This window comes from Mustela nigripes, chromosome 10 (genome assembly GCF_022355385.1).
Source record: "Mustela nigripes isolate SB6536 chromosome 10, MUSNIG.SB6536, whole genome shotgun sequence".
NCBI classification, from domain to species: domain Eukaryota; kingdom Metazoa; phylum Chordata; class Mammalia; order Carnivora; family Mustelidae; genus Mustela; species Mustela nigripes.
The window spans coordinates 5,814,589-5,830,420 of NC_081566.1; the positions used below are offsets into that span (position 1 = coordinate 5,814,589).

At 39.9% G+C, this 15,832-nt stretch overlaps 1 protein-coding gene across 2 annotated transcripts in view; it reads left to right on the top strand.

Annotated features, from left to right (window-relative positions):
* Window positions 1-15,832, top strand: part of FMN2 (formin 2) — a 373,618-nt gene that overhangs the window by 93,839 nt on the left and 263,947 nt on the right. For both annotated transcript variants that reach the window (XM_059412485.1, XM_059412486.1), the window contains exon 4: window positions 8-63. In XM_059412485.1, the coding sequence (XP_059268468.1) occupies window positions 8-63 (56 nt within the window). The remainder of the gene's footprint in view (window positions 1-7; window positions 64-15,832) is intronic.

Consider the following 15,832-nt stretch of genomic DNA (forward strand, 5'->3'; position numbering starts at 1 on the left):
AAACCAGAATCTCAGTCTGCTGTTTTGGAAACTCCAAAAAAAAGTTCAGATGCTGTTGAGCGGGTAAGAAGAGCTTATTAGGATGTCGAATCCTACTCTCTTTCTTTCTTACTTTTTCCCTTACATGTCTTAAAATGGTGACAGACTCGGGTTTATTTTTTCCTCTGCCAGCTAGCTTAGGCCACCCTTACTTCTCTAAGCCTTCAGGGGAATCCAGTTGGGTGGAAGGGGGGATGTTTTCTTCCATTCAGGCTTGCAAAGAAAATCAGCCTTGAAGTAGAACTGAGTACAGGCTTTTTAGAAGCTGCATCGTTCTCAGTCTGGCCAAAGAGTTGAGCCTGACGGCAGCTGGGCTCCAGCAGGAGACAGTGGCCATTCCAGATACTATGTGGAGATGTGCCTAACTTAGCTAATAGTCACACGGATACGAATTAAAAAAAAAAAAAATGCCAGAGCTTTTCTAAAATCAGATCATATTATTAAGTTGCTTTGGTGGATGAAACATTAATTTCTATTTAATTTCCACAGAAACCTTTTTTTTTTTTTTTGGTTACTAAAAAAGCCAAATTGTCTGTTTTTTTTTTTCTCATGTGAAAATACTATTAAAAAAAAAAGACTACAAGAAAGGAAAAACTTACACGGAATAGTAAGTGTGGATAGCAGTTGTTCTTTTGGATACAAAACCATTTTTTAAAAAATGTATTACTACTTTCTCCCAACCAATCTTTCAAAAACAACTTAGTACTAGAAATTATCAGTAAGAAGAAGGGTCTCTCCTAGTCCAACAGAAGACTCTCGTCAGGTTCTAGGCCCAGCTCTGTTTCTGGATAGTGTAACAACATACTAAGCAATCTGGGACATAGTATTTTTCTCTTTAGAAAGCCGCAGTCCGGCCTTGTTCATGAAAAGTTGTGCTCCCCCTGGAGGAGAAGTGAGGATATAACATTGGTCAAGAGCTTTATTTTTTATTTTTATTTTTATTTATTTATTTATTTATTTAAGATTTTATTTATTTATTTGACAGAGAGAGAGATCACAAGTAGGCGGAGAGTCAGGCAAAGAGAGAGAGAGAGAGAAGCAGGCTCCCGCTGAGCAAAGAGCCCGATGCGGGGCTCGATCCCAGGACACTGAGATCATGACCTGAGCCGAAGGCAGCAGCTTAATCCACTGAGCCACCCAGGCGCCCCAAGAGCTTTATTTTTTAAAGCTTAACCCACACTTTTAAAAAATACAGCTATAAAGTTATTACGATATTACTGACACCTACACTATACTTTTCATTGCTATGGCTTATTTATTTTATTACTGAGAGTTTGTACCCCTTAATCCCCTTCACCTATCTTACTTATCTGAAACTATTACATCAACTATACTTCATTTAAAAAATAACAATAATAATAATAAATGGGGCATCTGGGTGCCTCAGTCGGTTAAGCATGTGACTCTTGGTTTCAGCTCAGGTCGTGATTTCAGGGTCCTGAGACTGAGGTGAAGCGTGGAGGCTGCTTAAGACTCTCTCTCTCCCTCTGTACACTCCCACCCTGGGTGCACGCTCTCTCTCTAAATTAAAATAATAATAATAATAATAATAATTCAGAAATGTAGCTACATTGGCCATTATTTTAAGATTAAGGACATTCTTAAGGGTAGTGTCATAAAACATGTTCTCCTAGCTTTTTGTCAGAGGAGACCCATGTGAGGTCAGGGTACTTGGAGATGGTTGGTGTTCTCAGCTGATGGTTATTTAATTAACTGTGTAATGATGAGCTAGCAGGGATTGAGATGAAGAAAAATAAAAATAGTAGAGTGAAATAAATTCAGAAATAATTAAGAAAATATTGCCTTGAAATTATCCTTTCATTTTCATAGCTTTTTTTTTTTTTTTGGAGACATGACCAAGTCGTGATCTGAGATAATATATTAGATATTTCTAAATTCTTATTAACAGGGCATATGTAACTGAATTTTTGTTATATATGATGATGCTGAAGAAAGCCTCAACAAAACATAATAACTTATCTATATTATCAAAAATGATAAACAGGTACAACATTGCTCTATGTATTAAGATCAAGATGTCTATTCATGTGTGTAATATTATAGTGAATTTTCTATTTCTCACGAACTGTGAACCATGGTACAATATATTATAATCAGAAAACCTGAAGCCTTGGGTGATTTACAAATGTTTGATGTTACAGTTTTGGAAACTCAAGGGAGAAATAGATTGATTTACATTTCACATCTTCTTTCCTTGTTGCCAGTGAACTTTCTAGAAGCTAGAAAACACAATTAATTGGGAGGAAACGATATTTGGAAGCAATTGAGGTTAAGTCCTCAACAATGACATTGCTTACTTGTTTTAAATTTACTTATGGATTGGTTCTTTTCTTAGATACACATAGGTTTCGTAAGTGCTTAAAGTAACTGGCCATCAAAGAGATACAGGAAACTAGAATTAATTGCCAATCTACTGTGTACATAACTTTTACTGTATTATCTTACGCAATTCTTACAATAGTCCTTTAATGTAACTCTTATAATTCATATTTAGTTGATACAGAAAGAGATGTTTATAGTAATACACCTACTTAGAGTCACAAAGTTAAGGAAGAGTTAAGAGCCAGGATTTGAATATAGGTCTCTGATTTTATACCTCATGTTGGCTACACTATGATTTAAAAATTATACTTTTACATGAGCATTTGCCCTATGGCTATTGCCAAGAGCGTTAGATTGTAGATGAGAAGTTTATTTTAAAAAATTATTCTATTACATTTCAACTATATCATTTGTAGGGGTCAGACGTCGAGATATATTTCAGAGGCACATAGAGAGCCTCATTAGTTTGCCGATACATTTTTACGTTTTCGTATAACTTTGGTATGCTCAAGTGTGCCAGTTTGGCTAATGTCAGTGTTTCACTGCTCTTAAAAAACAAACAAACAAACAAACAGACACACAAAAAACACCTTACAATTTTATTTGCATGTAAAGCATCTTGCTTTTTTCTTCTTAGTCACTAGATGGCAGTTCTGTATCTCTAAAAATTACCCCTACTGGAGGCAATGCGAGGTTTTAAGCCAGTTTGTTCTGTATAAATGATGAACAGAAGAGGGTTTCTGGCCCATCCCAGGCTGCCTGAGTTCTTCTGTGGTTGTAATGCGAGATCTCCAGGACTGCTTAGTCAGAGGCAGGGAACCGGGTTGGGAAGCGCCCTCTAAGCTTTTCTTCAGATGTGAGTTCAGGCACCTGTTCTCTCAATCTGAGCACACTGGAATTTATTGAATGAGTTTTGACTTTTACTCTCTCCCCATACTTAATAATTTTGAGAGCTCCATATCCCTAGAAAAAACACATGACTCATAGAGCCTTTTCTCAACTAAAAGGAGGGGAAGGCTGTGGCGTTGCCTGGAGAGAGTCTGATGCTTAAAGCAAACACAGCTGGCATTCAAGCAGAAAGGAAGAACTGTAGCTTTCTCCCGGAGGGCTTTTACTGATGGCCCTATGGAATTAGAAGGCTTTCAGATAAAACTACCTTATTTAGGACCTCATCTATTGATTATTTGTTTGCAAGCGATACGCTCTAAAAAAATCTTCAATGTCAAAAGGATTATTAAAAAAACAAAACTGTACTAGGACTTTGAATTCTGTTTTATATTTTTTTTGGTATTTGAAATACTAAACTGTGAACCCTTTTACATTCTACAATATATAATTATCTCTAAGAGTGTTTGTTTCTCTATTAAAGATTAGGATATGAGAGCAAAACTGGCCACTGCCACATTTTTAACTAACTTTTTGCTTTTGAAATTATCATTGACCCTTGAACTACATGGGTTTGAACTGCGCAGGTTCCCCTAATGTGGATTTTGTTCCCATACATATAGTACTAGAAATGTATTTTCTCTTCCTTATGATTTTTCCTAATAATATTTCCTTTTTATCCAGCTTAGTTTATTCTAAGAATACAGTACATAATGCATATGATATACAAAATGTGTGCTTATCAGCTGTTTAAGTTATGGCTAAGGCTTCCACTCTATAGGTAGTTAAGTTAGGGGGAGTCAAAAGTAATACATAGATATTTGACTGTGTGCTTCTAACTCCCATGCTGATCAGGGGTTAACTGTACACACACAATTGTGTTTTGAAGCATTTTTCCTAAAACAACTCGCACCTTTCTAATGCAGATGGACTAGATGAAAGATAAAGAATAAATAAATAAAATTTGCTCTTTAGAAATTCAAGCTTTGGGTGAGAATTGGTAATATCAGGCGGTTGAAAGTTGAGTCTCTGCACGTTATGGTTTTTATTAATCGTGAAGAGCCATGTCTATTACAAAGTATTACTTTATTACAAAGTTTACTACAAAGTGTTACTATTGCAATAGTAACTTCTTTTTATTAAAGAAAAGAATAAAATAAAAAGAAATTAAACAGTATCAGTGCTCTTACCCCATATGTTGTATTGTTTATATGCAGATAAATTCTCAAAGGTCAGCAAAATGCTTATGACTTGAGATAACCAGCAAAATCTGATCTCAGTCCAATTTTAACCTCCTTTGAAATTGGCTTACACACGCTTCTCTTAGGATCCCGCTCTGATCACCTCCTGGGTCCCCCTTGATGCCTAATTTGATTGCAAACCTATTTGAGGAATTAAATATTCTTTCCCACTGGTTCTCCTTACAGTGTCTGTGATAGTGCTCTTCATGAAATAACCACTCCGTACAATTTATTATTTGTTTCAGAAACATCTTTATTTGGGGACAAATCAAGGAAACAGTTGGGAGGTGGCCTCGTTGATGGTGGTTGAGGGATTACTCCCCTGTGTCTTGGCATCGGAAAGTTTAGAGAATAAAAGAAGTATCGGTCAGATCACAAGAAAGGTGTGGGGTGAATTAATTCTGAAAGGATGATGATGAAGACTTATAAAAACAAGAAGCCACTTTTTTGTTGGAACATATCACACATATCAAAAGGTTGGAAAAAACTCTTTAATGTGAGTTCCTTCTCAACTAAGGCAAAAAGCAGTATGAGTTTCCATGGTTATTAAAAACCTACAAAATGATGATTTACAAGACACGTAAACAACTAAAATATAAACCAGGGTAAGAAAAACGGGGGTTAAAGGAGAGCAGGAGAGAGATGTCTGAGGGGAGGGAACACGAGTCAGCCTGGTCGTCCTTGGAGTTTACCTCAGACTGGTCATTCTTAGATGTTTCCCGGACACTTTGACCCGGTGAGCGGGGATGGGGGGTGGGGCAGGGGGAGAGGTGGCTGCGAAGGGTAGAGATGCAGTACACTCTGGTGAAGGTGCTGACATTGAAAATGGGTAACATTTGGGCAAGGTATTTACCAGAATATGTTCAGGGGAAAAATTTTTTTTTTCCGGAAAATATATTTTCGTTTTATGGAAACCTCCATCTAGCTCAGAGGAGAATATAGACATTTTAACTGCAGAAATAAAGAGAAAAACTGTTCTGTTAATTTTAAGAATGAAAAGAAGTTAGCATCTGGAGACCAGTTAAAATTGGAGATGAGAATGTGAGGAAAGAATTATGCGTTGTTGTCTCTTACTAGGGCTGGGAGGTGGAATGAAGTCACAGCTTCGCTCTGTTGAGCGTTAAGATGGTGGAAACCTCATTTGTGCCAGACGGCGTTGTTGATGTCCTGTAGAGAATGACAAACAGCTCAAGCAACTAGAAGAGCTGAGGCGATAAAAGTTCTTAACGTACGAAGGGGGCTTATCCTTCATTGGACATCTCTTGAAGTGCTGTGTTCAAGGTGTTTGTGGCAGGTACTGAGGGAAGTGCACGCGGTTATGAGGTCCCAGGCGCCTCCGTATACAGGACATGATTGGTCAGATGCCACATGGTTCTGCTGAGGCGTTTAGTATAATATTGTTTTGCAGAACTTAAGGCGAAAAAGAGGAATATTGTTGAGAAATTGTCATTAAGGACAACTTCTAAGGAAGGGCGCAGCTTGGATCAGGTCTTCAGAGGGATCGTTTTTGGACAGGTGGAGGGAAGGAGACTGAGACTTTCAGATGAGAAAAGAGGAAAAAGGCACAAGAGTGAAAGTGAATGTGGCGTTTTGGCCGGGGGTTTGGGGGAGGACAGGGCAGGCACAGTCGCCCCAGTGACCAGGTGATGTTAAGAAATGGCTCAGTTTATTCCTCTGGCAGCCGGGCTGCTTTCCATCTCCTGGGCCTCTGCCCAGGGCCGGTCTTATTGGCATCGCTGGGCTAGTCCCCAGGAAGGCTCTGTATTTCCCCTCTTAATCCCCTCCAATCTTTCTTCCGCAATGCCTTGAGTCATCTTTCTAAAATCCAGATTTACTTATGTCTGATATCTGCTAAGGCTCATTTAATGACTGTTCCTAGCATTTGTGAAAGAAAATTCAGACTCCTGAGTTTGACATGGAGGCTCTTCCTTGCCATCCTCGGTCATCAGCCTCCCCACCCACCATTTCCGACGTCTGGTTTGTTCCAGCCTTCAACAAATGCCCCAGTTTTCTGAAAAACAACCTAAGGTTGGGATGCTTCATATCTGTCTTTTTATATGTTTCTTTCGTACTCCTACCCTTACCCCCTTTAAAATCTAGTTAATTCCTGTTTATTAATCTAAATTCATGTTAAATTTTACTTCCATTTAGACACTTTCCCTAAGACTTCAATCTGGAGAGTCCTTTTGGTATCCCTACCCTGGGACCCCTATACTTACTTTCCCATAATGGTTGCATTTTGTGTGTCTCATAGACATAAGCTCCGTATAACCAAGACTATTCTTACTGTCTTTTTCCTTTCTGTATCAAACAGGGGACCTGACATGTTTTAGGAGCTCAGGAAATATCTGATGAATGACTAATTAGTAGGAGACCACACTGACTAGAGGAGAAGTTGCTTCCTGGGGAGTGGTGGGAAATTGGCCTCTATGCATACATAGTGATTGAGGATGTGGGCTTTGGATCAGTTTCCCTGGGCATAAACACCACTTACTCTTTTAACTGACAAATCTGAGCATGGTATCTTACCCTCTGTGCCTTAGTTCTCTCATCTATAAAGTTTTATCATAAGGCGTTTCATGAGATTTAAATGCCTTAATTTAAGGCATAGATTTTTTTTTAAAGATTTTATTTATTTATTTGACAGAGAGAGATCACAAGTAGGCAGAGAGAGAGAGGAAGGGAAGCAGGGCCCCTGCCGAGCAGAGAGCCCAATGCGGGACTCGATCCCAGGACCCTGAGATCACGACCCGAGCCAAAGGCAGCGGCCCAACCCACTGAGCCACCCAGGCGCCCCAAGCCATAGATTTAAATGCATTAATTTATATGTTCCTGGCACACAGTAGGCTCTCAAATTGTTAGCTGTTACTAGTATTGTTGTTATATCTGGTTTGGAAAGTCGCTTTCATAGTTTAGCTGATCCTCATTATTCGTAGATGCTGTATTTGCAGAATACATAGCCGCGGTATTTGTGGCCGGCAGATCAGTCCTCACGGGCTTTCACGTTCATCTGGAGACATGAGCAAAGTGGGAAGCGACTTGAGTTGCCCTACGTGCCATCTGCCGGCCGAGGGGGAACGAGATGACACTCTGTCTTCTCGTTTCAGCTCATACTATGAACAGATACCTTATTGCAATCCATGTGGTGCCATATTCCTTGCCTCTTGGTGCTTCCAGTTGGTCTCACTGTTGACAGGGCCCTGTGGCGGGGTGCGGCAGGGGTGGGGGCGCTCCCTCGGACTGGAGAGTGGGACCACACACCTGTTAGTTACGCTTCATTCCGACGGGAGGTACAGTGCTCCTGTGTGAGTACAAAGGCTAGAAAACCCACAATATGGATTATGAGAGGTGACTTGAAACAGAAACGTAGAGAAAACAAGGCTATGTATCTATCAGTTGACGAGAATGTCACGGCCAAAGGCTCGTAGGAACTGAACTCTGCATTTTCCTTAGGATTTATGGCTGAGTGTTCGCTCAGTAGTTATTCACTCTACAGAGTGTAACAACTGTGAATCTTTGTAACAACTGTGGATGTAACCCCGCAGTAGTAGGGCAGGGTAGGTAATAGGATATCTACTCTTTATAAGCTATGAAGACTTATGAATCAAGTAGGAGATTTAAAAAGACTTACGCTGGGGTGCCTGGGTGGCTCAGCGGGTTAAGCCGCTGCCTTCAGCTCGGGTCATGATCTCAGGGTCCTGAGATCGAGCCCCACATCGGGCTCTCTGCTCAGCAGGGAGCCTGCTTCCTCCTTTCTCTCTCTCTGTCTGCCTCTCTGCCTACTTGTGATCTCTCTGTGTCAAATAAATAAATAAAATCTTAAAAAAAAATAAATAAATAAAAAGACTTACGCTTAGCATATGAGCATAAGATCCACAAGTTTTTGAACAAGAAAGCACATGAGCTGGCATTTTAAGGTACAGTTACTTGGCACGAGAATGTGGAATTAATGGGAGGAGGGAAAGGAGAGCCAGGAAGCAGGACCAGTTATTAGACTCTCCATGTATCCCTTCAGTCAGGTAAGGAGAATCTGAGCTAACGTGCCGATCTGCTGGAAGGGAAGGCAGCAGCCGGAGGTTGGAAAAATAGTTAAGCCCAAGGTAGCCGTATTCAGGGTAGGCATGGACTGTAGTTCTCCAAGTGTGGTCCTTGGACCAGCCGCGTTAGCATTCCTCGGGAACTGGTTAGAAAAGAGAACCCCCAGGCCCTGCTGCAGACCTACGGAACTGGAAACTCTGAGGGTCGGAACTAGCAATTTGTGTCTTCAAAAGTCCTCCTTGTGATTCTGGTCCACATTACGAGCCCAGAGGATTAGAAAAGGAGACAGAAGGATGTTAGTGCGCCTAAGCAAACTGCAAGGCAGGGAGCTGGTATTTCTTTGGAAATAAATGCATTACACATTTAAGGAAAATGTAGTGTAATCAAAAAGCGATGATAGCTAAGCCGTCACAGTTTGGAAGTGAAGTATTGATGGGACAGGAAAACTAGGAAATAATCATACAGAGATGAAGACTAAACACATAAAAATTGATGTCCTCTCCCAACATCCATAGAGAGGGTAGTAGGACAAAGTCTTCGGTTACTGTACCCCAAAGTGTACAGTAACTACACCCCAAAAAAAGTCCAAAGGAGGGAACAGAGTAAAAGAAATGGGAAGGAGAAGGTATAAAATCAGACAAGGAGAAGAACAGGAGGGGTTCCTGGGACAGCAGTTGCAGGAGAACGGTGAGATGAAAGGCAGCTTTCTGGCTAACGTGTCTAATCCATCCCATTTGACGTCCTCCAAGCTTTGCTTTTTAGGAAGTCTTTGATGTTGGAGATGAGCTGGGTGTGAAGGAAGGAAAGTTCTCTCGACTGTTTCGTAATCTTTTTTTCCTGACTCCCTCTCCCAAACACATGACTTCTGCTTTGGTTTTGGGAATAATGATGTTGACTTTCCATCGATCAGATGGTTATCAACTATAGCAACAAAGAGATGTTGAAAGGAATACAGCCAGTTATGAGTTCTAACGAATCCCTCTCATTTGTCATCCCTGCAAGGAAGGGATGGGAAGAGAGTCCTGTTGACGCGATGGTAATTTCACTAGATCATCTTTTCATGGTGAGGGGCCCAGAGGTGCTATCTGGGCTCTCTGTGTGTGAAGCTCTTCTTTTCCACAATATGTTCTGCTTTAAGCAGACCTAGGTAAGTTATTTTCTACGTACCGTATGTTCTGATGTTCCCTCCTTTCTTGAAATTCCTTTTCAAACTTGAAATTCTTGGTACTTTATTTTTATCCATAATCTTTCTATTTAAAATCTGGATTTCCTTTCCTGTAGAATCATGTGTAGCTTGTCCTGGCTTATGGTAAATCTGGAAGGCCCCTGGTTTGTTCAAAACCCTTAGAATGGTGTTTAGAATTCAGATCATGACAAATAGAGAATTTATATGCTTCTGTGAAGAGTAGGATTTATATTTTACAGATGTCTAAAGGTATCCTAACTTGGCAGTAACCTGGCCTTAGAATTTAGCAGAACTTGGAAATCTGAATATGATAGAAAATAAATTTCATATCTCATATTAACACTTACAGAATAAATTATCACAGTGTTAACTGACCAATAGTCTTTTTATATTCCAGGCTCCGAAAGTATCTTGCTTACATTATAAACATAGTAAAGTTTCAAAGACAAAGCAAATTAACTTTTCAGCAAAAGCTTTACTCGAGTGTATCTTGGCTTCCTTTTTGACAGTTTTAGCCTTAATGTTACATTAATGTTTCTTTTTCTGGGAATCAGATAATCTTGTAATTCGAAAAAAATTTTGGTGAACATTTTATTTTTTCATGGAAACTTGTATTTTGTGATATGCAAGTGTTCAAACAATTTATAAAACTAACGGTCACCACCCACATATAAGATTATACAGGAATAGAAGAATTTTGGCTGATGTATTGTATATAATTGTTCAGCCAAAGTGGATGGCAGACTTTACTACTTATAATGATTTAGGGGATTGAAGTAATACTTTAAAATACAAATAATCTCAACATTGGTAATGTATAAGGTATATTAGATACTGTTTTGAATAACTAAAATAGATTTGTTATCTTTCTTCCGTTTATAGGTCTGTACCCATTATTTGGATTGTGCACAAAATTATAAAGATTACTTTTTTCCTACTCTCCTTTTAAAAATTTTGTTTATTTTAACTTTTAATAGTTAGAACCATTAGTGTTGGGTAAACGGTCGCGCAATTACTGGAAATGCCGTCTTTTTGAAAAAAAAGTGCAGAAGTCTAGAGATAATAGAAAGTACATTTTAGCACTGTCAAATCCTTTGAGGATCGGATAGGCCTGTATCTAGTTATACCCGTGAGGAGAAGATTAAGTACCAGGCACAGGACCCAAGGAACAGGCCCTCAACTTGACGGCTTTCCATGGACCACAGAGCGCCTGGCAGGCTCTTGAGATTAAATCTGAGTTTGTGGGTGGGCCCTGAGAGGACTTTTGTTCAAATGGCCAGAAAATAGGCAGTATTTTTTTCTTGATAATAACCGTTATTTACCATGGGAATTTCTTTAATAATCTTTGAAAAAAATGGAAAACTATAACCCAAATAGAAACCAACCCTTCACTGCTTATAAGCAACACAGCCTCCGCCAAATAGCTCTAGAGAGTGTCTCCGGGCGATGGAATCCGTGGTACCCAGGGAGCAGCCAGCCCTGTGCGAAAGCCCCGGATAAGGAAGGTCAGATAAGATTCTTTGAAGACTCTCCGCTGAATTCAAAACCAAAAATCTTACGTACATTTGGCTACTCTACAGGAATAGATGGCTGACCTTATTTTACGGGTTAATCAGTTAAAGCCTTAACTGCTGTTTCCGGCAGTGGAAAAGGAGGGTCGTTACAGACTTGGGCTGGGATTTTGAAGGTAGAGATAGGGTCGCAGAGGGGAATTAGGACCTCAGCAAATTGGTGTTTTGGTCTCTCTACATTGGGATTAATGTGAGAAGCAGGTCGTCTCTCACTCCACCTTTTCCCCATGTCCTTTAACTATAATAATTATCTCTACAAATCAGTTCCCTCCACAAATGTCAGCCTTTCGTCTTTGCCGGCTGTTTACTCTCTGTGAAGTTGTTGACTTCACCACCACCTGGCACCTCACGGCTCTCTCTGCCATATTCACTGCAAAGTCTGCATTTTGTTCTCCCATTTCCTCTGTCCTTTCCCTGTTCTGGTTCTTGCTCTATTTTACATTTGAAAACCTGGGAAGCGTAGGGGGTGTGTCACTCCCTTATTTTCTCGGCTTTTTCTTATCTGAGTGCCCTAGGGGATCACTTTGTTTAAGAAATAAGTTACACAAATAAGTGAAACCATATGATAATTGACGCTCTCTGCTTGACTTATTTCACTCAGCATAATCTCTTCCAGTCCCGTCCATGTTGCTACAAAAGTTGGGTATTCGTCCTTTCTGATGGAGGCATAATACTCCATAGTGTATATGGGCCACATCTTCCTTATCCATTCGTCCGTTGAAGGGCATCTTGGTTCTTTCCACAGTTTGGCGACCGTGGCCATTGCTGCTATAAACATTGGGGTACAGATGGCCCTTCTTTTCACTACATCTGTATCTTTGGGATAAATACCTAGTAGTGCAATTGCAGGGTCATAGGGAAGCTCTATTTTTAATTTCTTGAGGAATCTCCCTACTGCACTAACTTGCATTCCCACCAACAGTGTAAGAGGGTTCCCCTTTCTCCACATCCCCTCCAACACATGTTGTTTCCTGTGTTGCTAATTTTGGCCATTCTAACTCGTGTAAGGTGATATAGAGGAGAAGGCAGTTGGGGGAAATTGGAAGGGGAGGTGAACCATGAGAGACTATGGATTCTGAAAAACAATCTGAGGGGTTTGAAGGGGCGGGGGGTGGGAGTCAGGGTACCAGGTGGTGGGTATTATAGAGGGCACGGATTGCATGGAGCACTGGGTGTGGTGAAAAAATAATGAATACTGTTATGCTGAAAATAAAAAATAAAAAAAAATGTTACAAAAAAAGAAAGAAAGAAAAAAATAAGATATGTAATAGAACAATATACTCTACTAAATTGACCGTTTGTGCAATTAGGTCCAACCCCAGATCTATCCCCCCTTAACCTGGGCCATCTGTTAGTATCTACCATGCTTTAGTGTGGCCGCGTCCATTCATGTCATTGTTCGTGGATGTTTTAACCACATGATGCAAATAGAGTGGAAGGTGAGATGAAGGTGTAGAATTTCCTGAAGTCCGGGAAGGTGGTTCACATGGAAAGTGATGGATCAGTGAGTACCTGATGGACTTAGTTGATTTGGTAAACATGATCCCCGAACTACATCTATGTTTGAAGAGATAAGTTTGTGTATCATAGGATTGTCAGAGGTCACTGGGGAAAAGGATGAATTTCTGCAATGCTATAAAAAAATGACCATCTTTTCATGAAAGATGTCATATTGTGGTATTATATACATTTGCCAGCAAGTTTGTGCTGTAGAAAATTAACACTTAAATCATCTTAATTCTAACAATTTGTTCATGCTTACCATTAGGAGAAAAAAATTGTTTTAGAAATAAGGATATAAGTGCTTTATTTATCTATTTATTTATTTAAGGAAGAGAGGGTCTTTTTTTCCTACCACTAAAAAAACCCCACTTATTTGCATTTATTTTATGTTGCATTTAATCATAGGTTGTACGTTTTTGTTTCCTTATTTTCTTCTTTTAGAAACAACTTTTTACTTTTCAGTAAAGATCATCTCAGTGTGACAGTGGGAGCTCGTGTATGGGTTACTCTGTGAGCGCCACAAATCTGGCCGTATGTGTCTGGGGACTTTTGTTTACGTGGATGTGCTCTGTGACCAGGTAATCTACATCTAAACCCTTAAGTTCGGCATTACTGTCTGCATTTTTAATCACGTGCAGCAAAAATTCAGCCTTCTTTTTGGGTCACTGACCCTGTGCCCAGCTCTATTCTTTGGCCAGGGCACACTTACTTGTTGTACCATCATAACTATGGAATGGCACCCATTGCTTCTGTAAAGGGACATCTTCCAGATACTTAGTGGATTTTCCCATATGTATACGCTGGTGGTTTCACAAATGTTCTTAAAGTGAACAAGAAAATTTGAACTTCTTGATTTGCATGATGTTGTAGGATCTTCTGGGTCAAGTGAATAGTGTAACATTTTTTTTTTATAATTTTTTATTTTTTATAAACATATATTTTTATCCCCAGGGGTACAGGTCTGTGAATCACCAGGTTTACACACTTCACAGCACTCACCAAAGCACATACCCTCCCCAATGTCCATAATCCCACCCCCTTCTCCCAAAGCCCCTCCCCCCAGCAACCCTCAGTTTGTTTTGTGAGATTAAGAGTCACTTATGGTTTGTCTCCCTCCCAATCCCTTGTTGTTTCATTTATTCTTCTCCTACCCACTTAAGCCCCCATGTTGCATCACCACTTCCTCGTATCAGGGAGATCATATGATAGTTGTCTTTCTCTGCTTGACTTATTAGTGTAACATTTTTATAGATCACCTCAAGGTGCTTACAGGAGGAACCTTTTCCCTCCATATTCTATTCTTGAAAAAAATATATATATTTATATACATATATATATAATTTATTTATTTATCTATCCTCTCCCCCGCCCGAGTTCATATCTGCAAATTCTCCTGCTCACTAACATGTATTTGTAACTCCAAAATCAATACTGCAGTTGCTTTCATGGTCATTCCCAGACACCCACAGCGGGGCAAAACACTTGAGTCGTCTGACACATTCGCTCCCAGCGGAGATGAAGCCTGCCTACTTATTTCAATTCTCATCTTATAACCGAGGGTGCTTTTCATGGCCTTGTTTAGTGCCGTGTTTGCATTTTTGTGCTTTTTGGGGCAGTTTTGCTGTTGAAAATGGCTCCCAAGGGGCTGTGTGGACATGCTGTCTGTGTGACAGCATACTAGATATATTAAACAGGGTTTACAACATAAAGTTAACTTTTTCATGAAAAGGTTAGAAAGTTTGAAAGCAGGGCACGTGTGTGGCTTAGTCAATAAGCATCTGCCTTCAGGTCAGGTCATGATCCCACGGTCCTGGGATCGAGCCCCCACATCAGGCTCCCTGCTTGGGCAGAAGCCTGCTTCTCTCTCTCCCACACTCCCTGCTTGTATTCCTTCTCTCGCTGTTTCTCTCTCTTCTGTCAGATAAATAAAATCTTAAAAAAAAAAAGTTTGAAAGATCTACTTCTAGGCTGAAACTTTTCAGAGGGATCATATACAACTGGTATACCAGGGAAGCTAAAGGCGTTGAGGCTACCAATGGAAACTGGAGAGTGGACGGTGGAATGTTGTTCCAGAGCAGCTTCCGCTGGCAGGTCTTGAGCTAGCAGAACATTTAGGGACACTGGAGCATGGCTCCTCTCTCATTCCACTGTCTAAATCTCAGTGTACCTGCATCTAATTGGAGGAATGTAACTGCAAGGGGACCTGTAAATGTAGTTTCTGTTCTGCACGTAGAAGGAGAGGGAGCTGGAGGTTGGGAAAGTCAATCCACAGTAACTGCCAAATTGTCTTGATTCCATTTAAAAAGCCTTTTTCTGGTATATCATGTTTAATGGGATTATTTAAAACCTTTTTCCTGTTGGCTATATAAGTAATTAGAAAGGCTGAAAATCTCAGGAATCTTTCCAGTCGCTGGTACTATGACCTCCTATGATCATTGGCTTTGAGTGCTATGTCGGACTAGTTGGCTTGTAAATGTGGGAGCATAAATCCATGTAGAAAGAAATGTAGACATTGCTATTGTGCTAGGGTGTTATGATTTAGGATGAATTCTTCCTCTTCTTTTCCTTCTCCTTCATGTCCTTTTGTGTGGCTTTCATTGTATTCCTTCCCCAGATTAGGGAAATTTTCAGCTATGATTTCTTCAAGTAAATTTTCTGCCCCCTCTTTTCTCTCTTCATCTTCTGGGACTTCTGTAATACAAATATCATTACATTTGATGGGGTCACTGAGTTCCCTACATCTGTTCTTGTGTTCCATAATTCATCTTTTTCTTTTCTTCAGCTTCATTATTTTCCATTATTTTGTCTTCTATATCAGTTATTCATTCCTTTGCTTATTCTGTCCTTGGGTTCATTGCATTCAGTCTGTTTGGAATATCAGTTATTTCATTTTTCATTTCTGACTGATTTTTTATTTTTTATTTTTTTTAATTTTTTATAAACATATCATTTTATCCCCAGGGGTACAGGTCTGTGAATCACCAGGTTTACACACTTCACAGCACTCACCAAAGCACATACCCTCC